We start from the raw sequence: 23,887 nt of genomic DNA, 5'->3' as shown, positions 1-23,887 counted from the left end.
ATCAAATGTCATAGGTTTATTAGCCACAGCATTTCTTCAGTGAATTGTCTGTTCACTATTGCATTGTTGATATTTTTTTGCCTGCTGAGTTCTAAGAACTGGTTTCTTTATATCTTACAGACTTGACCTGCTCTTTGAAGGAGTTATTGCAAACATCTTGTCTTTAGCCTTTCAAATATCTATATTGAGTCTTGACTTGTGGAATTAACATTAGCTAATAAGTCAATCATATCCATGTTTTCTTAAAAGGTTTCTGCCCATAGTGTAATTTCTTCTTCTTCTTCTTTTTTATAATTTGCTACAGGGTGTGTATGCCAGCCAGAGAGAGAGAGAGACAAAAAGAGAGAAATTACCCTCTGGGGGGAGAGTGGTGACCACAGCACAATTCATTCTCCTCTGGCATTTTGGGCGAGCACATACACGCACCGGGGCAGGTCTGGGACTGGAACTGTGCAGTCAAGCCATGTGGGATCCAGTTGCCCCAACCACCATGCCACCGGCTGGCCTTTCCAGTGTAACTATAGTCACCCAGTTACCCCATAGCTAGTAGCATCTAATTCTTTAATTGGATTGTGGGTTTTTGTTGGCTCCTTTTTTTGGGTATTGTCTCTAGACTAGGTATGAGGTCAGAGGCTGACACAGAATGACATTTTTTCAAACAGGCAGTTTCTTAGATATCTTTTCCTTCATTGCTGTTTATGTAATACTAGAGTTTCTTAGGGCTCTCACATGTACATCTTATTGATTTATTTTTCTAATATTGTGCCAAAAGACATTATTCAAATGATTGTGCCTTTATAATTATATCTTGTGAGAAGTGCTTTGTCATAGTTTTTTTTTTTTTTTTTTGAGAGGTTTTTTCTTTAGGGCATGTGTGCTCACCAGAAGACAGAGACAGAGAGACAGAAAGCGAGAAACCACCCCCCGGGGGGGGGGGAATGGCTATGCTGCAGTCCCTTCTCCCCCATTCTCCTCTCGGGATCTTGGGCACACACACACACACATGCACCTGGCGTGAGTTTAAGCCACCAGATCCGGGACTCGAACTGTGGTCAACTACATGGAAGTTCACACCAACAGCTGGTCCCCTCATAGTTCTTTTATACAATGGCCTAAGAATTACATTGTTTTGTCAAGTTAAAAAAAAGAAAATTGCTTTGGAGTTTTGGAACCTATTCAGAAACATGGGACATTTGTCTGTTCAAGTCTTCTTCTTTTTTCTTTTTTTAATTGCCAGAGATTGCGTACACTTACCAGAGAGAGAAAACCCCACAATGGGATGTGAGGTTCCCCCACATCATAAATCTCTTTCCTCCATTTTTCCATCCCGTAAGTATTTTGGGCATGCATCCACATGCACCTGGTGTGTTTTCCAAGTTTCTGTGGTCAGAATTCGAACCATGGGTGGCCTTATGGGATCTGACTTTCTATTGCATAGCACTTAACTCAGCACTTAGGAATCAGTCCTTCGGGGCTGGCAGGTGGCGTGGTGGTTAAGGGCACTGGACTCCCACATAGCGGACTGTGTTTTGAATCCTAGACCTGGAGTCTTGCTTTCTCAGTTTCCCTTCCTCTCTTGCTCCGTCCCTCTCTGGTCAAAATTTAAATAAAGAAATAAAGTTAAATAAAATTCATTCTTTATATAAAAAGAATCAGTTCTTAAATCTTTTTTTAAAATGTTGGTTGTCTTAAAGTATTTCTCGTATATATTTCCCACAATTCAGTTTACTATTTTATGACTTTTGTTGCTATTACTATATTTTATGTTTTTCTATTATATTTGGATTGGTCATTGCTGGTATATAGGAAAACTCCTAGTGTTTAATCTATCTTTCTATAGGGATTCATTCAACTGATTTATCCTATGAGGTTTCCAGTTGACTTTACTAGCTTTCTATATACACAGTCATAGTACTCACAAATAATAACAGTTTTGACTCTTTTCCAAATAATTCTCTTTTCTTCTTCACATATATTGCATTGGCTGTAACTTCCAAACAATGTTAGCATGCATTTTTTATCTATGACTATAATGAGAATTCCTGTAATGTTTCACTATTTTTTAAAAGAATTATTTTTATTTAATTTTATTTATTATTATTATTTTAATTTGACCAGAGAGAGACACAAAGAGAGAGGGAAAATGAGAAACCAAGCTGCCAGGTCTGGGACTTGAACTGTGGTCGGCTACGTGGGCATCCACAACACTTAACCACCATACGACCTGCTGGTCCAGTGTTTTAATATGAATTTATTTTGGTGCAAAAATATAAAAAAATCCATGCCCAAATTTTTTTTCTTTTTTTGGAGTGGTTTTTGCTACAGGGCTTGCGTGTGCTCGCCAGAGAGACAGACAGCGAGAAATCACCCCCCTGAAGGGGGATGGCCACGCTGTAATCCCTTCTCCTCCATTCTCTTCTTGGGATCTTGGGCACGCACACACACGTGCCTGGCGTGAGTTTAAGCTACCAGGTCCAGGACTCGAACTGTGGTCAACTACATGGGAGTCGAGCAACATAGCCATTATACCAACTGCTGGTCCCAGCATGCCCAATTTTTCACAATATGCCTTTCCCTGAAATTTTGAAGACCTCTCTTACTAGTTATTGGTTTAATACAGATATTTTTCATTATTTTGAGGAAGCAAATTTCTGGTTCTAGTTTTCTAGAAGTCGTTATCTCTAAAAATCAGAAACATTGGACTGGCCCAGTGGCAGTTGTTAAACACTGTGCATTGGGAGCTGAGCCCCTTATAGTTGAACAGCTGGGTTTGAATCCTGGCCTTGGCTAAGTGGAAAACTTGCTGGGTGCATATACATACCCCACATTCTGAGGCGGTGGAGAAGTGGAGGAAAAAGGATTATGGTGTTACCACACTTGTCAAGGGGTATTTTCCCTCCCTCTGGCAAGCACACATGCCCTCTGGGGATTAAAATAAAAAAAAAAAACACCCATTTTGTTTTAGGGTATCCTTCGTAAGAAGCATATATTAGATTAAAAAATAGAATAATCTAATTATTATATATAAATAAATTAATAATAATAATTTGGCCAGAGAGAGACAAGGAAAATGAGAAAGCAAGTGGCCAGGTCCAGGACTTGAACCACTGTCAGCCATGTGGAACTCCAGTGCCTTAATTACCACACCAACTGCTAGCCCCATATATAAAATTTTAATTTCTAACCTAATTTGAAAGTAGTGGTCCTTTTTTTTCCCTTAAGAATTATTTAATTTTATTATGCATTCCATTTATTTTTAAAATTTGATCAGAGGGAGGCAGAGAGAGCAAGAGAAGACAAGTGAGAAAGCAAGCCACCAGGTCCAGCACTCAAACTGTGACATCCTCATGGGGAATTGTCACATCTTAACCCATTTTCCTCCCTTTCTCCTTCCTTTCAAGACTTTGGGCACACGTGCACCTGTGCCCAGTGTTTGTCAAGCTGTGGAGCTGGCACTTGAATCACACAGTTGGCCACATCAGATTCAGCTGCCTTAACCACCATGTCATGGGCTGGCTCAAGTTGTAACCTCTTCCATACTTCAAAAATATTGTAAATATTGGCTTATTATTTGCTTTCTGTCTTCTGTTGATAGGATTTATGCATCTCAGACTCTCTTAGATTGGAAAAGGGCATGCCCTAATTTTTGTTTCCCTAGGGATTGTTTAGTTATTAGATTTTTCTCCTGACTTATATTTTTTAATTATCAGAGAGAAGAGAGACAATGAGAAATTTAGTATATTTTTAGTATGTCTTCAAGAATGTCTCCTATAAGCTTTTAGTTTTTGTTATAATCTTAGTCTGAGATTCAGACTATTAATGTTAACATTACATATCTTTTCTTTCAAAGAATGATTTTTGCTTTGTATCCAGTTGCATAACCACATATTAGTGTAACCTATTTTTGCTTTATTCTTATTTAACTGGTTTCAATTTTTACCAACATTTCTTTTGTGATGAGATTTCACATTTTTAAACTTTTAATTTAAAATAAACTTTTTTTTTTTTTTTTTAATGCTAGAGGACGAGAGAGCAGGAAAAGAGAGCGTGAGTGAGAACTCTATAGCGGGGTCCGACCACACCACAAACTCCAGTCCTCCTTCCTATCAGGATTCTGAGCAAAACTATAGGCTCCTGCACTGGGCCTTCAGGTTGGAGTAGAAATTGAACTAGGCCTCACTTGTGATCCCAGCCTTTAGAGTATCTTGACAATGAGTGCTACTGTGACTGGACCTGAAATTTCTATTTTATAACATTCATAGGGGATGCCATCTGTTTTCCGGCAGTCCCATGAAAACCCTCTCCGCAGTACAAGACAACGTGATGTTCTGAAGGGCTCAGAACAGCAGGTCTCTGAGGCATCAGGATACTCCACTAGAGTGAGGAAGCTTGGAAACACACCTTTTGTCACTTGAAATTTGCATAGCTTTTACCATAATGAGGGCATTACGCATGGAATATCCCAGTAGAGGTCCTGGAAATGAGGACAAGGGTTTTCTTCGCCACAGAGTGTCTAGCTGAGTTTCTGAGAACAAGCTGAGGGGGGCATGGCTCCTGCACTAGTGCTAAATGCAGAGCTGACGGCTGTGGTAAGTCAGGGACAGAGGTATCCTCTTTACTTCTATGTGTTCATCTGGCCGTCCCTTTATTCATCATTCATCACATGTTGCTGTGCAGCTGTCATAAACCAGGCACCGTACTAGGGCCTGGATGATAATGCCATAAGCAATAAAAAGAACCCGTGCTGTGACCCTTTTGATGGAGTGTCCAGGTAGGGCTGTGGGTGCACCCGTGGTGAAGCGTATCTGTGTGCTGTGGGGATTTCTTTGCCAGGGGCTTGAGTGGTCAGAACAGCTGGCTGGAAGTTCTAGGTTGAGTGTGCGGATTTGGGTAGCACATAGGGAGACTCTCGCTAACCATTAGTCCTGCGCACGTGCAGTACAGCCTTCCTTCTGAGATGGTAAGTTTCCTGCCGCGGGAATGACTCAAGCTGATGCTGTCAAGGACACAGTGGATAGAGTCTCAGAGTTCACCAATGGGAACTGTCAGCTCCTTGAAGATGGGCCTATGTCTCATTCAGTTTTATAGCTGGTGCCCAGCAGTGTCCCGTGTGCGGCAGGCACTCAGTAACAATCTGTCAGGTAAATGAGTGTCTGGATGAAGAAAGGGGAAGAGATGCTGCACTAGATACTCGTCCAAAGTCCCTGCAACTCTGACAGCGATTTCATATCGTCTGTGCCCAAAAGGGGTTAAAAATGAGGCTTCTCACCTCCATTTGAAAGACTGACAAAACTCACCGTGCAACACGGCTGCATCCAGGGCTCTCCATCCACCTGCATCGGCAGTAGCTTGTTAGTCCTGGAACCCCCCCAAGACCCAGAGAAAACAGTGAGCTTCTTGGAGCTGGAGAATTGAGGTTGTTGTCACCAGAAAAAAAGAAGGGAGAAGACCTTTCCTGCCCACCTAGGAGTGGTTTGCTAAGGCTCTCCTAGAGTGTTTGTTAAAAATAGATTCCTGGTGGGCAAATAAAAATGTGGCATATATACACTATGGAATATTATTCAGCTATAAAAAAAGAAAGAAATCTTGTTATTTTTGGCAACATGGATAAGCCTGGAGGACGTTACAGGAAGTGATACAAGCCAGACATAGGAAGACAATTACCGCATGTTCTCACATGGAAGCAAAAAAGGTTGACCTTGGGGCCAGCAGGTGGCGTGGTGGCTAAGGTGGTGGACACTCCCACATGGCCGACCATGATTCGAGTCCCTGACCTGGCAGCTTGCTTTCTCACTTTCTCTCTGGCCAAATTAAAATAAATGAATGAATAAATAAAATGAAATAAATATTTAAAAAAGGTTGGCCTTTTAGAAGTGGAGATCAGAATAGTAGTTACTGGAGGCTGGGAATGGTGGGGAGATTGGGAGAGGTTGGTTAACAGGTAGAAAATTACAGTTACATAGAAGAGATAAGTTCCAGTGTTCTACAGCACATCGGAGTGACTGCAGTTCAAAATAGTTTATTGCATACATCAAAGTAGATAGAAAGAGGGTTTTGAATGTTCTCAACACAAAGAAATGATAAATGCTCGAGGTGATGGGTATGCTAATTATCTTGACTTGATCACTCACATGGCATTCATGTATTGAAATATTACACCGTACCTCATAAATACTAAAATTTGGTATCAATTACAAAGAAGAAATTTAAAAATTAAAAAAAAATATATAAAATATAAAAGCTTTTTAAAACTCTTGAGTCCACCTCAAGGACCTCGAGTTGCAGGTTCTGGGGCCAGACCTAAGAATTTGCATCTTTCTCAGTGTATTCATGACAGAGCACATGCCCACATAGGAGAGTGAAAGTGGGTAGAGAGAGGAGCTCCCTTCACAAGGTCTCATGGCCCTACTATCTCCTTCCTCCAGTCCTCTAGCCCGTTGGCTCTTGGGCATTGACTGTGTACCTGGCATATTTCAGGCTGACCAGACATATTTCATTTCAACCAGCCATCCATGAGGGATCTGGCTTCTCTTGAGCAGTGCCTTACCACTGTGCTTTGTTGCTGGCCTGGCATCTGCATTTCCTGTGCGCTATGTGTATGTAATTCTGTTGTGTTGGTCCTCAGATCCCACTCGGAGAAACAGTGCCTGGGTGAGAAGTGGAATCCACAGAAGACAGTGGCCAACAGCATGGCGGCACCAGGGCTGAACAAAGGGCCTGCACTTCATGCCAAAAGCTCCACTGTGAAGGGGGAGAGGGCCTGGCCTCTGTTGAGTGAGGAGTTGCATCATCAGTGAGGTAACGTCTCCGACCTATGCAAGGCACGGCGCAGTGCTGGGTGTGTCTTGCTTTCACTCAGTCCTATCCAGCCCCTCTTTCATCTCCTGAACAGCACAGTCTGGGGTTGCACGAACTATGGACCTGGCCTAACTGGGAAGGAAGTGATGCAGGAATAGCGTCCCCATGGGTAGGAGGAAAGGAGAAGAGAAAATGTTGCTTCCTTGCTTGGGACAGGGCTACTATGGCACAAGGATTCCCCCCCAGGGGGGATGGCCATGCAGTAATCCCTTCTCCTCCATTCTCCTCTCAAGATCTTGGGCACACACGCACACGCGCCCGGTGTGGGTTTTAAGCCACCGGGTTCAGGACGCGAACCGTGGTCAACTACGTGGGAGTCCAGCAACATGGCCATTATGCTAACTGCGTTACCGGCACAAGGATTCTTAAAAGGAGAGAGGGGAGGTCTGATTTCCCTCTGCAGGAGAGCCCAGGATGCATTCTACATTGTGGCTGGGAGAAAACGAGAGCCTTCTGGAGGCCGCTGGTCTGGGTGGGCAGGGGATGGTTCCCACCCACTGGCCAGGAAGCCTCACCTGGGCTTGTCTGTCCTGTTTCAAAATTAAAAATGAGAACGTTTGATGTGATGATTCCCTGAGTGACCTCAAGGAAATTTAATATTAAAAACAATAAGTCTAATGATGAAAACGAATGAAATGAGTGGCATTTTGGTTGTTGAGGCCAAGGAGAGTATGTGGAAAGTGCCCAGGAAGATGGGGCTCCTGGCTCAACTCCTCTGTTTATATCTGGAAGTAGATCTACTGACGACGAAGAAAAGCCCTCCCTCAGATGTGGCATGATGGACCCCTCAGGGATGACGATGCCGCGCTCTCTGTGCTCTACACAGGCGATGGCTGAGACGTGCCAACACACTGACCTACTCACTGTTAGGACCTGGAGAACTGACAGGGCTAAGGAGATTGAGCTGGAAAACGGTGCCACCATGACAGAAAGGAAGGGGAGCAAAGCTCTGGGGAACAGAGGAAACAGAGGAGAAAACGAGAGAGACTGCAGAAAGGGGGTTAGTGGAATGCAGGGAGCCGGCGGTGAGGACCTTCCTGAGGGATGCGGGGTAGGGCCAAGTGTGGAGTCTCCCAGATATGCTCTGATGACATATGCCAGAGAGATTCAGGGAGAAAACGGTGCTGTGGTCGAGGACTTCGGGAAACCCTGCATGCTGTGGTGCCCTGTAGGAGATCCCCAAGTCATGCTGATAGAATCTGAACCAGAATGGGACTGGGTGCATTGATTATGCAGAGGCCATTGAAATCAGAGGATCCTGTCCACTAGACCCTGTCTCTTCTGGGAGCTGCTGCGGCTGGCCTGTGAGGTTCCTACTCTGAAGAACTGTTATCCTTTCAGACGATTATGACAGGTTTGCTGATAGTGACGGCTTAGCATACAAAAGCATACAGAAAATAGTATTTCCAAGGCTACTATCTAAGAAAGAACACAGCAGAAATGTGTTTTATTTTTTATATATCCGAGTGTGCCCCTGGCATATGTCTAACATTTTAATTGGTAAAGTTAAAAAGGCCAGGAGTTGGACCTCTGGCTCTCTGGACCCCATAATCTTATTCTTCTTATTAAAGAATTTGACCATCTCATTTTAAGAGAATAGCAAACTGATTGTGATGGATCCCCTGGTTGATGACCTGGCTGGATTATGTCCTGTTTGGGAAATGGTCTACAAGAATGTTTTTGACAAATGGTATCACTCGTGCTGTGCCAAAATCCAGAGATGGCTTCTTACTTGTGGCATTCTAGCCTGCAAGAATGTTAAGGGAGGTGGGCAGCCTCGGAGGCTGCTGGGTCATGAGGCGGCTTACCTGATAATGACAGAGGAGCACTGGGCAAGCCTCCTGCCGGCACTCTTCAGGCCGGTGTAGATCTGCCCCATCTCCATGGCTCCCTCCAGCCCCACCACTTCCAGGAGTTGGTCACTGAGGTCTGCAGAGTAAAACAGGAAGAGCAGTGCAGACACATTTGTTTCTGAGACTGCTTCTGGCAAGAAAGTCTCGTCTCTAGATAGCCACACTTACCCAGCAGCATCCCTCACCTCACACCACACAGCTTCCTCATACTCATTCTGAATAGGACATTTTCCCAAAAGTCACTGAGTGTATCATTTCAGGAACATAAGCCCAGTTCAAGTGAAAAAAAAGTTTTGATTCAGAACATTAATATGTATTCAATGAATAGGTTGGCATATCAAGAAACTACTTCAAATGTAGAGAAGCATAAATGAAGAACCAGCTATTTCTGAAATAATTTTCAACCTCCCAGTGTAGCTAAAGGCACATTGGTTTGGGACTAGGCTAGGAAGGAATGTTGATGAGGGTTATTATCCGTAGCTGGATTAAGTCTCTTTTCTGAATGTCTGAATAACATCTTGGCCCCAGTGATGATGACTGATGCTTAATTAACCTCAAATTTGGATGTGGTAAGCCACTGGTGAGCCAACCTCCTCGGACATCCTCAGGAGAATCAGTGACCTCTTTCAGGACACCAGGTGTCTAATGAAAGCCAAGGAAAAGAATATTCCACCTACACTAGATTATTATGGGCTCATAGTGGGAAGGAGGGGCAGAAAATACAAGTCTCAGGCTCAAAGTCAGTCAGGAACATGGCCTACCACAGTGGTGGTTGCTTCTCATTCAGCACCTGGAAGAAGTCTCTCTCTCTTTTTCCCCTCAGAGCTCTGAAGGCTTAGATTGTGCCTCCCAATTCTTCTGAAAGCAATGACAGGATTAATGGCTGATGTTGGGCCCAAGACTGACTTTTATAACACAAGCTATTTATTTAAAACAGAACCAAAATAAAAAGGCAGATTTTACAAAGCTTCCATTCCTTTGCCTATCAAGGCCAAAGTATCTTTCACTGTGACTAATCAGTAACATCCTATTAATATCCACAAACTAGAAACGTGTGTCTGTGATAATGGTTGTTTATTTAGCAGGTGGCTTCTCTCTTCTAAAGAGCCTCCTGGTATATATAGTGTAACAGTTTGTTGAGATTGGCAAGGAGATATTTTTGCTCTTTTGTTTAGAAGACTATTGTTTAACAAAAACATTCTTTTGATGGATTGGGCTGATCACAAATGTGTTAACACTGCTACCTCTAAACGACTGATGATCACTGACCGCCATCAGCTGCCAACACACACACAAATTGAGTTAGTCTTTATGTGACAGGCACGTAGCTTTCCCCTTTTACATCCATCGACACTCCCACTCTCCTTCTCTAGTGCTTCTTTGTTCGTATCTATGAAAAGATACTGGCTCCTGAAGCTCTCCATCTCATTTGGACTCAGAATAAGAAGCTATGAGAGCGTAATGTTTGTTTAGGAGAATGCTTCAGGCTCTCTGAAGGAGTTTGGACATAATAAACAAGGAATGCCTAAACCTCTAGTCACTTAATTAGTTCCCTTCTTACCAAAGAATGTTGAATAAACCACTGGATAGTCTTAACTCACTGTGCTGTTCTAATAGTGTGTGTGAAAACAATGTGGACTATAGGGTGAAGGTGGGGATAAAAAGAAGAAGAAGGAGAGAAATGAATAGAGAGCTTCTAGGAGTGAGGAAGTTGGGGGATTTATGCTGGGGTAGAAGAAAGAAGGGCAAAGCAGAACGTTTTAGAAGTTATTCTAGTGGCAGAGACAGATATCTTATAAAATGTTGCTCTTTGTACCAGGCTTTGGTATCTGACAGTGCTGTGATAGTTCAATGTTTTCCCTCCCTGCAACAGACCCTGGTAACAGAATGTTCTAAGAAGCAGGAGACTTAATAGACTCAAGTGTTTCAGCTTTGCAATGTCTTGGTCTTTTAACAAATTTTCCTGTTGAATGGCTTTAACTCTAAAGTTGTTATCACTTCCCACACATTACCTTGCAGCTATCACTTCCCACACATTACCTTGCTTCTTGGCTCTGGAAGAAAAGTAATGAAGGCTGATCTCATCAGCATGGGTAGGTTGGGGGGCAGGGGTTTACACAGATGCGGGATTGAGGAGATAAATATAGAGAAAAGGGCAATGACTAGGGCCTTGGTATACTTTTTGCCTTTGAACCTGTACTGAGAAACTCCCTGACATAAAGAGGCGAGGGTGACTCCTGTCTGCTACTGAGGCAAGACTTGACTGTTCTATTTCTCCGCCATTGCCTACTGATTTTTCTTTCAACTTCCTAGAATGCCTACTGAGAACTCCTGAGGTAAAGAAATCTATTTAACTTGTTTTCCAAAAGTTATTGGACCACAAACCCTTCTTTCGTGTGATACCTATAAACAGTCATGGCAATAGTTTTCTTTGGAGAATACTTTGGGGAATTCTGGCATCATTTAATCTCCTTTCCTTCCTTTAGCATAGGGCTACTTAGGCACAAATTAAATTTGGAGTTAAATGAAGGAGACCAGAGTATAAGTCAATATTCAGACAAACCAAGCAATTGCTGTAAGACATGGAATCCAGGATTGGGACATCTGGTATACCAGGTGTCTGTTTTACCTTAGGTACCAATGATTCAGAGTGTGATTTTGGAAATTCATTTCATCTCCATATTGTCTTTACAATCTTCAACTCATTAATATTTAAGATGGGACATCTATGCAATTTAGTAAAACACATTCATTCACTTACTCATTCAATAGTTACTGAGTAACAACAAAGTGCCAGACATTGTGTTAAGAACTAGGCATAAAAAATGTTTTATTCTTGAAGAACTGTTGGCTGAAAGAGTTAGGTGTAGAAATGCTGTGGCTGAATCAAAGGATAAAAGAAGCCTGAGTGATCCTGATTGGCCAAGGTACAGACAGCAGATGTCACAGATATTTAAGGAAGGTCTTAATAACCAAATGTAATTTGCTTGGTTGAGCAGAGCAAGGAGGAAGGATATTCCAGGCACAAGAGTGATCATGAGTGGGCTTGGAGAGTCACAGGGTAGAAATATAGATTAATTTAGCAATAAACTCACTTGGTAGTTTCATTGAAAAATATACAAAAAAAATTCCCTAAGAAGAATTACTGTCCAGAGACTTTCATTGGCCAGAGCTAGAGGAAGAGGGTCTCTGGGCTAGGCACAAGCTTGTGGCAGTCAGAGAATAAGGTCTTTCATCCCTGCTCTTATTTATTCTTGGTAATAAAGTCTGGTGCAGTGCGAGCACCTTATATATGCCATATATATATATATATATATATGTATATATATTATATATATATATATATATATATAGATGAAAGAGACCAGAGTATAAGTCAGTGTTCAGACAAACCAAACAATTACTGTAAGACATGGAATCTAGGATTGGGACATCTGGTATACCAGGTGTCTGTTTTACCTTAGGTACCAATGATTCAGAGTGTGATTTTGGAAATTCATTTCATCTCCATATTGTCTTTACAATCTTCAACTCATTAATATTTAAGATGGGACATCTATGCAATTTAGTAAAACACATTCATTCACTTACTCATTCAATAGTTACTGAGTAACAACAAAGTGCCAGACATTGTGTTAAGAACTAGGCATAAAAAATGTTTTATTCTTGAAGAACTGTTGGCTGAAAGAGTTAGGTGTAGAAATGCTGTGGCTGAATCAAAGGATAAAAGAAGCCTGAGTGATCCTGATTGGCCAAGGTACAGACAGCAGATGTCACAGATATTTAAGGAAGGTCTTAATAACCAAATGTAATTTGCTTGGTTGAGCAGAGCAAGGAGGAAGGATATTCCAGGCACAAGAGTGATCATGAGTGGGCTTGGAGAGTCACAGGGTAGAAATATAGATTAATTTAGCAATAAACTCACTTGGTAGTTTCATTGAAAAATATACAAAAAAAATTCCCTAAGAAGAATTACTGTCCAGAGACTTTCATTGGCCAGAGCTAGAGGAAGAGGGTCTCTGGGCTAGGCACAAGCTTGTGGCAGTCAGAGAATAAGGTCTTTCATCCCTGCTCTTATTTATTCTTGGTAATAATAAGTCAGTGTTCAGACAAACCAAACAATTACTGTAAGACATGGAATCTAGGATTGGGACATCTGGTATACCAGGTGTCTGTTTTACCTTAGGTACCAATGATTCAGAGTGTGATTTTATATGGCATATATAAGTAAAGAAGGAATAGCAAGGGCAATAATAGCAGAGTAAGTGTGGCCCTCTTGGCTCGACCTCCAGCACACAATTTTAAAGATGCAAATACGGTTGTGTAATCTCACGCCAAAAGTCCTCAGTGGCACCAAGCTTAACACCAAGTGCTGAGGAAGGATGATACAAAGTGCATTCTTTCACATTGATGTAGTAAACTGATGGAAAACTTATTCCAAAGAATTTAGCCAATTGTAATAAGAGTCTAAAACTTTCACATTATTTGATCAACCAATTTCTTATTTTGTATCAATTGTGAGAAATCATTGAAAGAAGCAAAATGATAAATATTGATTGAATGTTTAAAAATAATTGGAATAATAATAATCATCATGTAGAAAAAATAATTAAAAGTTATTTGATGAGAATGATGGGGACTTTAATGTCTTTGTATTGACTGATATGCATGGTATTCTTTCTGGAAAAAGAAATGTAATACACTATAAAGTTATATGTGATTCAATGTAATATAAATGAAGTTATGATAATAATAAATTAAAAAATCATTGAAAGAGCCTATGTTCATATAAATATGCATACTGTGGAACTGTTAATAATAGTAAAATATGCCCCTGAAGCCTTTATTTCCACCTGTATGTGAATACTTAAACAAATGATATGATCCATAGATGAATTTTTTGCACCACTGAAACATTTACAAAGCATTAAACATATTTGTTATAATGTGAAGTGTGAAGAAAGGATATTAACTTACTTATACAGCATGCTTTCAGCTAGGCAAGAATATGCATAGAAGGAAAGGACAAATCCCAGTGATGAGTTCTGAGTGCTTACATTAAAGGTAAATGTTGCCTTCTTATATATGCTTTTCTAGGTGTTTTCCATTTTCTGTAAATATGTGTTAATGTTATAACTTGAAAGTCATTAAAATAACCCATCAACAGCTCTTCACAGTTATAAAGATGATGTTCAAACTCTTTGGTTTGATGTCTGAGGTCCATCCCCATCTACAGTTTTATTTCCTGATCCTGTAGGTCTAGGCACCTGATCCAGACTTACAAGGGGACATCAAAAGGTCATAGAAAAATGTAACTAAAGCACAAGTTTATTTCAGTGCAAAAATTTTTGAAAGTCTATGCCTAATTTTTTCATAAGGTGCATTTTACATGAACTTTCTGAAGGCCCCACTATGAAACATAATTTTCCAGGCAAACCCTCTTGTGTCTGTCTTTTGGGCTTTCAAATATGCTCTACATCTGCTTGGAACACATTCTCCCACTTTAACTTGTCCATCAAAATTCAGGTCAAGTGTCATTAACTTTGAGAAACTTCCCTGGCCTTCTGTGCCTACGATTTGATTTAGATACCTCTCGAACTCTCCTAGGTAGATGTGGTCAAAGCAAGAACACAGGATTAATGCTATTGGCTGTGGGAAGGAGATGATCATAGTCACTGCACAGGATCTAGGCTGAATTGGGAGGGAGATGAGGCACTGGATGAAAAGGGAGAAGACAGGTAAGGGGCCTGATGAGTTCTAGGAACAGGTGTTCTGAGACAGTGGGGAAGAGCAAGCTGGAAGAGATATGGGCAGTGCTAGTTGTTGATAACCCACCTGTGGCCCCAGGCTGATGGGGGTTAGAGTCAAGGAGGCTAAGTCAGTGGCTCCTAAATTTTGCTGCCTGTCAGAATCAGCTGGGGAGTTTTAAAAGATGGTGATACCCAGATTACATACTATACCAGTTAAATTGGAACCCATGGGTATGGGCCCACATATTACTGTTTGTTTTTAAAGATTCCCCAGGTGAATCTAAAGTACAACACAGTTGGGGATCTATTGGGCTGGGCCATTGAGTGGATCATCCCCATTGAATAGTGATTCTCAAAATGTGTTGTGGGCCAGCATCACTTCTAACTTGTTAGAAATGCCAGTCCTTGGGTCCCAGCCCAGAACTGCTGAATCAGACACTCTGGGGCTTGGACCCAGCCTCTGTGTTCTAACAAGCCCTCTGGACGATTGTGAGGCATGCTCACATTTGAGAACTTGAGCCTTAGGCAATAAAACTGTCCCAAACACATGCAGCAATTGGAGTAAAAAGACTATATAAACAAGCTATTCCCTGATTGCTTTAAGATCTTCAGTTGAAAATTAGGAATAATAATATTGATCTCAAAGTGAGGTCGATGAGATGAGATTTAAACAGAAGCCGAATATGACAGTGCCTGGCACAGAGTGGCACTCAAAATACATTTGTTTAACTTTCCTTTTTCTCCACTTTCACTTTGTCAACCCCACTGTCTACCTACATTCTTAGAATTGTGTGCAAATCCCTAGGCCATAGTATTAGGGATCAAAAACATCTGAACTCTTCAATGTTCCTCAGTTTTACAAACCTCTTCGAAGGGGCTGAAATCCAGTAGCTTTATATTAAATGGACACCCCACTCAGTATTTCCCTCCTTTAATCTGTTCTCTGACTCTGCTCCTTTTCTCACTTCTTTGATGTCAAGGGCCCCATTTTGCTTTCATATCCTTAGACCTGCCCATGCAGGGAGGATTCTGCAGAGCTCAATGCGGACAGATAGAGGCTGGGTAGGCTGGTCCTATCCTGGGGGCTAGGGCTCACGCACTCCCCAGTTGGTCCCTTCGGTAGCTCTAGGAGCCTCCTTGTTCCTTAAGGAGGTATGAAAATATTCCCGTGCTCAGGGAACTCCTGGTTATCCTCCTGGGATAGCCAAGCACTGTACTTGTTCTTTCTCTTATGCTCAGACAGTGGATTTCATCCCAGGCCCAAAGTTGAAGGCAGGGATGTGTTTTGCTTTGTTTATAGCCCAGGCTTTGCCGTACAGAAAGCCCCCAATAAACGTTTGTTGAATAAACTGAGTAAGATCGAGGTGTTAGTGCCAAAGACTTTGACAGGTTTGACCTGCAGGAGGAAAAATGATGAATAAAAGCTACCACGGCCTGCCCCATGAACCGAGTCATGAGCTCTCCATAAAGCAACTCATTTTGCTTGCACATAACAGACAAAGATCACCCAGCCTCGTTGTCCCCTCTCTTCCTTAATGCATCATTTTTCTGTCCATTCTCATCCTGGCTGCTGATTCATGGTAATGAAAATTCAGTCATTCAAGATGCAAGGGAAACTGGATATACGGGGCCCTGCTGTGGGCCCCTCTCGTACTCTGCCTTTGGGAAGTTTGGGAAACCCTCAGCCGGAGAAGATGACTTACTACTCTCAACCCCACACCCGCTCCACTTCCCCTTCGATCATACACCGGGGTTCAGATCTGGGGGTTGCAACAAACTAGCCCAAGGACTCAAGCGGCCCTAAATGGAGGTGCCATACGTCTGACAGGGGTGGAACTGGGAGAGTGTCTAAGTTATCCCCCCACAGTGGCAAGGAAGCCTGCCCGTACATTAGGGCACCTGTGTAATGGAATGCAACCTGTGGGCGTTGTCCCCTTTTCCTGGGTGACAGCAGCAAGGGGGAACTGGGCCTCATTGCTTTGGGTGGAATCCCACCAGTCTAGGGGGTAACTCAGTCAGCTAATGCCCTGCGGCAGGCCGGGAAGCAGAGAGCGGGAGCTCTCGGATCGACATCAGAGTCCTGTTGCTCAGCCGTGCGCTTCTCACTTGGGGGAGGCACTTCACCTCCGAGAGTCTGTCCTTTATCTGGAAAATGTGAGGACTTACTGGCAGGGTTGCAAGGTTTAGAAAGGAAGCCGCCAAGTACCCCCAGGAGAGGATCTGAACAGCACACAGGCCTTCGAGCAACAGTTGTGCTGTGATATCTGTTTCTTAGGAAGGAACATCCTCCAGGAAGTTCTGTCTTTGCTCCAGGGTGAGTGCACAGCCTTCTCTAGGTGGTAGTTAAAGTAGCTCAGAAAGGTAAAAGGAGGACAGACAGAGAGGAGGGAAGGGGTGGCAGGAGGCAGGGGGTGGACAGGAAGAGAGAGGAGACGCAAGGTAAGGGCTAGAGATACTGCAACCTGGAGATTCCGGGGTGATGCCTCTCCTGGCAAATCAAGCAACCCCGATTCTATTTCTTTAACTCTATGACAGGGAGGCCTGGAGGAAGCTCAGCCTGGCATTTGAAAATGAATTCCTCTCTTTTCCGTGTGTGTGCGCGCGTGTGCGTGTGAATGTGTGCGTGTGTGTTGCAATCCTACAGTGATCAAGTGCCTTCTCTGTGAGCATGGGAGGAGCAGAGCAGGCTCTGCAGGTCTTTAAGGGCTGGACTTGGCACCCCCGGCCCAGCTGGGCACTCACCTCTTCTGTGACAAGCCCTTGTCATACTGGCTTGAAGGTGTCTTCTCTCAGGGGCCTGCAAAGATCCATCAAGGCATAACGTAGCCAGAGGGCATCAAGTGACCTTGGACTAGATCTCAATAACCTCAGTGGGAAAAGGCAGGACAGAGAAACAGCCGAGAGCCGCTGTTTTCCAAGGATGGAGAAACTGAGGGGCCTGCGCGCGAGGGCGTGTGCTGCCTGCAGGCAGAGGCTGGTGTGTTTTAAAATGATTTTTTTCTTTACATTCATGATAGAGTATGTGTGTGCACAGACGAGAGAGAGAGAGAGAGAGGAAGGGAGAGAGAGAGGGAGGAAGGGAGAGACACGCCCTTCACAGGGTCTGGTCACACTGCAATCCCTTCCCTCAGGTCCTCCAGGCCATCAGATCTTGGGCTCTGGTGACTGTGTCCAGCATGTGTCAGGCTGCCTGAGCCAGGGAAGGGAGTCAGGGGTGCCATGTGGGATCCAGCTTCTCTCGAACAGTGCATTAGCTCTGTGCCAGGGAGCGGCCCATGGCCAGGACTTTTGTCTCTGTTCTGCCTCTGCCTAGTTATGTGCCTTTGGGCAAATCTCTTCCTTCCTCGGGTTCTCAGTTTGCTTCGATCAGGCCTTAAGATCTGTTTGAGTCCTTCCAACCAGTGAAGACTGGATCTTCTGGCTCCCTGGGTCAAGAGCAGGTGGGCAGCAATCCTTGCCTGACCTCATACCGAGCAGAAGACAGGACATTCAGTGTAGCCTGACACTGAGCCAAGAGAAAGGGCCAGCCGCTCACAATGGCCATTGTCGTGGGTCCCTGAAAGCCTGCTAGTGTGGTGGGGTGGGGCAGGGGAAGCGCGTACTCTATTCAGTGTGGCTCTGTCTTCTGGAGTCAGCCAAGGCTCTGATGAAGGTGGCTATTTCAGGGAGGAGGCTTCTAGACCTCTGTAGGTGAGGGGCAGGTGTTCCAGAAGTGCAGGGACAGTGTGCAGGCAGAGCGGTGCGGTGGGGGTTCTTCAGGGGGACAGGATCTCCCGGAATGACCCTGAATCAAGCTTCTGGAATCATCACGCCTGTAGGCAGAGCCCAGGGTAAGAAGGTCCGTAGGGCCCGGGAGGCAGAAGAGTTATGGGAATCTTGTCCTGGGGTGCCAGCGAGGAGCATTGCTGGGCACAGACTCTAGGCCAGGCCCAGAGCCTTACACGTTTGTTTGTTTTCTTTTCCCCAATCCTTGTCACAACCCCATTAGAAACTATCTCAACATAAACAAACAAACAAACAAACAAACAAAAAACACCTCCAAACCTTGAGGCCCAGAGACTAAGAAACTTAGCTAATACCATACAGCTCCAATTCAAACCAAGGATGGTTTAACTCAAAAAATAGACTCAGATTGAAGGATTCGAAGCAGAGACAAAATACCTTGGAGTAATGGGGCATGGAAGTGAGGGAGGTGAATGTGGAGTACGACGGGCCTCTTTCCAAGTCCCCTCAGGGAAGACTCCTCTGTCATGATCTTCATAAATGAAGCCGCGTTCTCCGGCTTGAAGGTAAAATGCCAGCTGGTGTATTATCTGGCAGTACTTTCCCACTGCGCTCAAGAAGCCCTGATTCCAGGTAAGGTATACAGTAAAATACACTGAGTAGTGGTGACATTCCACGGTTCAGCGCAAGCCTGTTTCTCAGGCCTGGGATGTACAGGCACATTGCAGAGATCTGCAGCAACCACGGTATTCACAGCTCGAGGGGTGCGGGCAGCACCACTGCTCCAAAAGACAGTTACAGGAAGCTGACCCAGGCAGGGAGTTTTCTGGCGGTTGGGTCAGGATCAGTGAAAGCAGGGAGGTTAGGGAGAAAGTTGATTGTGGTGTGTGCGGAAGGAATTCCACGTTTGGAATACTAGTGCTTAGACTCTAGTGCCAGATCTGCTGGTTTGGGGGCCTCAGGTCAATCAGTCTCCGGGTCTCTCATTTTTGAAATCTATCTAGTGTTCCTTATGGAAGCTGCAGGGGATGAAAATGCATGTAAAGTATCTCTAGCATCCAGTGCTAAAGTCAAGGAGGTGCTTAACAAACGGTGGGCGAATTGACCTGACAACGGAAAGAGAGAGGTGGAACAAGACCGGTTCCGGCTCAAGGTCTCATTCTGCTAACGAAGGCCCTGGCGATGGGGACGAGTTCAATGGACGCAGGCAGAAGGCTGAGTGGTGGGCGGAAGAAGCAGGGGTCCTGTCGGACGGTTTGTGGGAATGGAGGACTCACCCAGGTGACAGTGACCTCTTTGTCCACTCTCCTCTTCCTCTTGGCTCCCACCCACTCTTCCTTGTGGCCACTGACACCCGAATCCAGGCCTGGCCAGCATAAGGCCACACTTCACACCGCTCTCATGATCCCCTCACTACCTGATTTCCTTCTCCTAGTCCCAACTGCAGACGACTCCCAGGCCCCAGTGCTCCTGGATTAAAAACCTTATCTCCATTTTTTTTTTTTAAGAGAGAGATTTTTTTTCTATAGGATCAGTGCATTCAGTGGAGAGACAGAGACAGAGAGTGAGAAATCACCCCCCCAGGGAGGAGGGCCACGCCACAATCCCTTCTCCTCCATTCTCCTCCTGAGATCTTGGGCACGCACGTGCATGTGCCAGGCATGAGTTTTAAGTTGCCGGGTCTGGGATTGGAACTGCGGTTGATTACGTGGGAGCCCAGCAATGTAACCATTAAGCCATCTGCTGGTCCCCCCTTATCTCTTGTTATCACTCCAGTAATCATGTACAATCTGCAGGACATATTACCCAAGAGACTCTATCTTTCCAATCTTCCCTTTTGCTACTCTGTGTGCTAACCCAGCCCATGTCCCTTTCTCTCATTCACCGTCCATAGTACTTGTTTAATCGTATTTATCAAGAGAAGTGATTCCTTAGCCCATGGATTCATGTTTCATAGTTCAGGAACACAGGCCAGAGGTAAGTCGCGATGGGACTCAATCTAAAGACGTTCTTACGGAAAGCTGCAACACTTGGAGACAAGGAACATGCCGACAACGTGAAACCACAGACACCTGGCCAGAAAGCCAGGCATCTGAGGTTTTGGCAAAGCACCATGGGAGGACTGTCCTCAATACCAGCATAACGACATCCTTCCTGGCCGATGAAGAAGTGGATGGCCTCTCTGTCTTTCAGATCCTTTCTAGCTCCAGGTACTAGCATACACACATTCAATCGTGTTAATCAATCCATTCGTTAATTAGTACATCAAACCTTTATGGAGGGCCTACTAGGTACCTCCCTGGTTACTGGGGAGCTAGGGTCAGGTTCTGAAGGAGAGGCCCTCTTTTTCTTGCCTCCCGTACTCAAACGGTACTCGCTGTCTCTGCCATCCTGCGGAGCTTGCCTCTGATGAGGGTATTACCATGATTGCTCTCTGCATAGTTCTCGTGGGTGGGCAGGCAGATTGTGAGCTCCTGGAGAGCTGGACATTGTCTTCCTGTTGCATCCGCTACAGCACCTAAAGCACCTTCGGTACTTGAAGGCAGCTTTGAGTCCAAGCTCTGTCATGTGTGATCTGTGTCGTTTTGGCCCAATCGCAGAACCCCACTCAGATTCAGTGTCGTCACACATAAAAATGGATTAAATAATTAAATATGCAATAGTTTTGTCCCAAAGAAGATAATAAATAACAGTCCAACACATATTTGTTGATTGATTAAGAAGATTAAACACTGCTACAAAACTGAATATGTGCTTTCTCCTTTCAATTCATACATAGAAACTAGAATGTCCAATGTGATGGTATTCGGAGGTAGGGCCTTTGGAAGGTGTGATGGTTTAGATTATAGTTTGTACTCCAAAGGTTCATGTTTTTAAGCTTGGATGTCTCCCCAAAACTCTTTCATGGTTCTCAGAGTAGGGCCTTTGGTTATGATAATGTCATAGGGATGGGGCCCCAGTGATTGCATTCCACAGGGTGGAAACAGAAGGAATCAGTAGAATGAGACACAGAAACTTATAGACAGCTGTTCTCCTCAAGATCCTGCCCTCCACCTGTTGTAACCTCATCAGAAGTTGGACCCTGCTCCTTGAACCTCCAAACTGTGAGGTGAATAAGCCTCTAACCTCTTTGTAAATTCCCCCGGTCTCAGGTATTTCTGTTCGTGGTGCAATAGCAAACTAAGAAGGTAATTAGGTTATGAGGGTGCAGCCCCCACTGATGGGACTAGTGCCTTCAGGGGAAGAGAGATGAGAGTGATGGTCTCTCCACGTGAGGACACAGCAAGAAGTGCCCATCTGTAAACCAAAGAGAGGACTCGCACCAGGACTCAAATCAATGGGCACCCTGACCTTGGACCTCTCAGCTTCCAGAACTGCAAGGAATTAATTGCCATTGTTTATAAGCCACCCAGTTTATGCTATTCTATTACATTAGCCCAGACTGAGACAAATACCTGCACAAAATAGAAACAGACCGGGAAGAACACCAATGCTGAGCACGTGCAGAGCTCATGGCAATGGCGTGTTGTGGTGGGATGCGTCTTGGAGGTACCCAATATTAAATGACCTAAGAGCGCCTACAGGGAAGCAGGAGCTGATGTGGGGGCTAAGATGGGGTGAACGGAAGAAGGAAAAACTGAGGTGTCTAGTCCTGCCAAAGAGTGTAGTCTAGAAGTTTCTTTTGCATGTGAAAAGTGAGTTTCCTTGGCTGTGTAGTTCTATTTTGAGGAGCAAACCTCCTGAGGCAGGAATTAAGTTGGGGTTCAACCCTGGCTGGTACCTGTGTGAGCAGGTTTCCCCTCTGCAGATGCTGAGCAGCCTCCTGAGGCGTATTTCTGCCTCACTGGCCTCTCCCAAGTCTTGGAGAAGGTGATGGGAGAGAGGAAGACTCATCTGGAAACAGAGTCCTCTTCATTCAGAAGTCATCTTCCCTTGAATTTCCAGTGAATTTGAGTTGCATCCAGGCCATACAGACAGGGGGAGGCTGCCATGGGGTTGGGGTTGTACTCTGGTGTGCGTGAAAAGAACGTGTTTGGAATACTGAAACTTGGGCTCTAGTCCAAGATCCACCAAAAGTGTGACCTTGGGTAGGTCAGTTAACCTCCCCGGGGCCACCCTTTTGTAATCTATCACATTTCTTTTTGGTGATCTTAGGAGGAGCACTGAGCCTACCAGTGCGGTGCCCTTCAAATTTCGGTGTACGTGCCATCAGCAGGGGACCTTGCTGTAATGTGGATTCCGCTGCAGCAGGTCTGGCACAGAACCTCACAGTCTCATTTCTGACATACACTCAGGACAGGCCTGTGATGCTGATGGATGGGCCATGTGAGACTCAAGTGCAGGGATTGGCCAATCATGGCTTAAGGGTCAATCCGGCCTGCTGTTTGTAAATAAAGTTTTATTGGAACACCATCGTGCCATTCATTTATGTGTTGTCTATGGCTGCTTTCATGCTAAGTGAATGGAGCTGAGTGAGCATTAGACTTTTACTTTAAAAGCCCATTTTTTAAAAAATAGCTACTATGTGGCCCTTTATAGGAAAAAGTTTGCTGAGCCCTATTCTAGAGGATTGATAACTGGCCTGTGGAACTTAATGACCTTCATTCTTTTCTTCTCAGATATTTAAAAACAAATGTATTCATTTCTGCCATGAGCGAGAGAGACAGGAGGGGACAGACTGAGATATAGCACCTTCAACAGGGTCCTGATGCCATGATCCACAGTCTTAGCCAGTCCTGGCTCATGGGTAGGCCCAGTATATTCAGGGAGGTACCCAGATATGGACCTGAGACCTTCGAAGCCCTGTGGGGGAGCCTCACAGAGCACCTTCCTGCCGCACCACTGTCCAGTACCGAAGACCTGCATTTCAAGCAAGGTCTGGACAAGGATAAGCCACTTCCCCTGGCTGACTCTCTCTCCTTACCTAGAAGAAGAATGATCTCTAAATGTTCGAGAGACCTAGGATTCTGAAGTTTATTTCTACATAGAAAACATTCTAGTCCCTACAGAAATAGGCATTGAGAATCATGTTGCGTGGCCTTCATTTGGAAGCTGCAAGAACATACCTAACTCCAGCCAGTCCTGCAAGGCAGCTCCTGCCAGAGACCACGAGAGGTCTGTGGGAACAGGCCACAGCTACTGCCTGTTGTAGAGTGGGCTGGGAAGAGAAAGGGCTTCAGAGAAGGAGGGGAGCCTGGAGCGGACCTGCCTGAGCACCTACACAGGCTGCTGCTGGCAGAGGGGCCTGGCACATCCCTGCCAGTATCACTCACACAAATCCCATTTTGCGGGCACTCAGAAACAATTCCTGGGGCCAGCAAATAGCGTGATGGTTAAGGTGGCTAGATCCTACATGGCTGACTGCATGGTTTGAGTCCTGGACCTTGACTTGAAAAACGCACTGGGCACATGTATGTGCATGCCCAAAATCCTGACAGGAGAATGGAGAAGAGATTGCAGCACCCCGGGAGACACACTCTCACTTTCCCTTTCTCTGTCTCCAGCAAGAACGGGTACTGTATAACAAAATAGCCAGAAAAAAAAAAAATCCAGTTCCCTAACTTGTCACTCCATGTACTCCTGATACTGGGTGATTTTGGTCAGCCAATATTCACAAGTCATTTTGAAGTCTCAGAAATTGCCAGACACAGGGATAGAGAGGGGACAATGACAACTGGGGCTCCCTGAGGAGCTCACAGTCTT

General features: G+C 44.5%; 1 protein-coding gene across 3 annotated transcripts in view; it reads right to left on the bottom strand.

Annotated features, from left to right (window-relative positions):
- DGKG (diacylglycerol kinase gamma) overlaps positions 1 to 23,887 on the bottom strand; it is a 235,291-nt gene that overhangs the window by 5,994 nt on the left and 205,410 nt on the right. For all 3 annotated transcript variants that reach the window (XM_006171475.2, XM_006171477.2, XM_027769454.1), the window contains 2 exons: positions 8,667 to 8,787; positions 5,298 to 5,358 (listed from right to left, as the gene is read on the bottom strand). In XM_006171475.2, the coding sequence (XP_006171537.1) occupies positions 5,298 to 5,358; positions 8,667 to 8,787 (182 nt within the window). The remainder of the gene's footprint in view (positions 1 to 5,297; positions 5,359 to 8,666; positions 8,788 to 23,887) is intronic.

This window comes from Tupaia chinensis, unplaced genomic scaffold, assembly GCF_000334495.1.
Source record: "Tupaia chinensis unplaced genomic scaffold, TupChi_1.0 Scaffold149658_1, whole genome shotgun sequence".
In the NCBI taxonomy this organism is placed as follows: Eukaryota; Metazoa; Chordata; class Mammalia; order Scandentia; family Tupaiidae; genus Tupaia; species Tupaia belangeri.
This window is presented reverse-complemented; position numbering and strand designations above follow the sequence as displayed.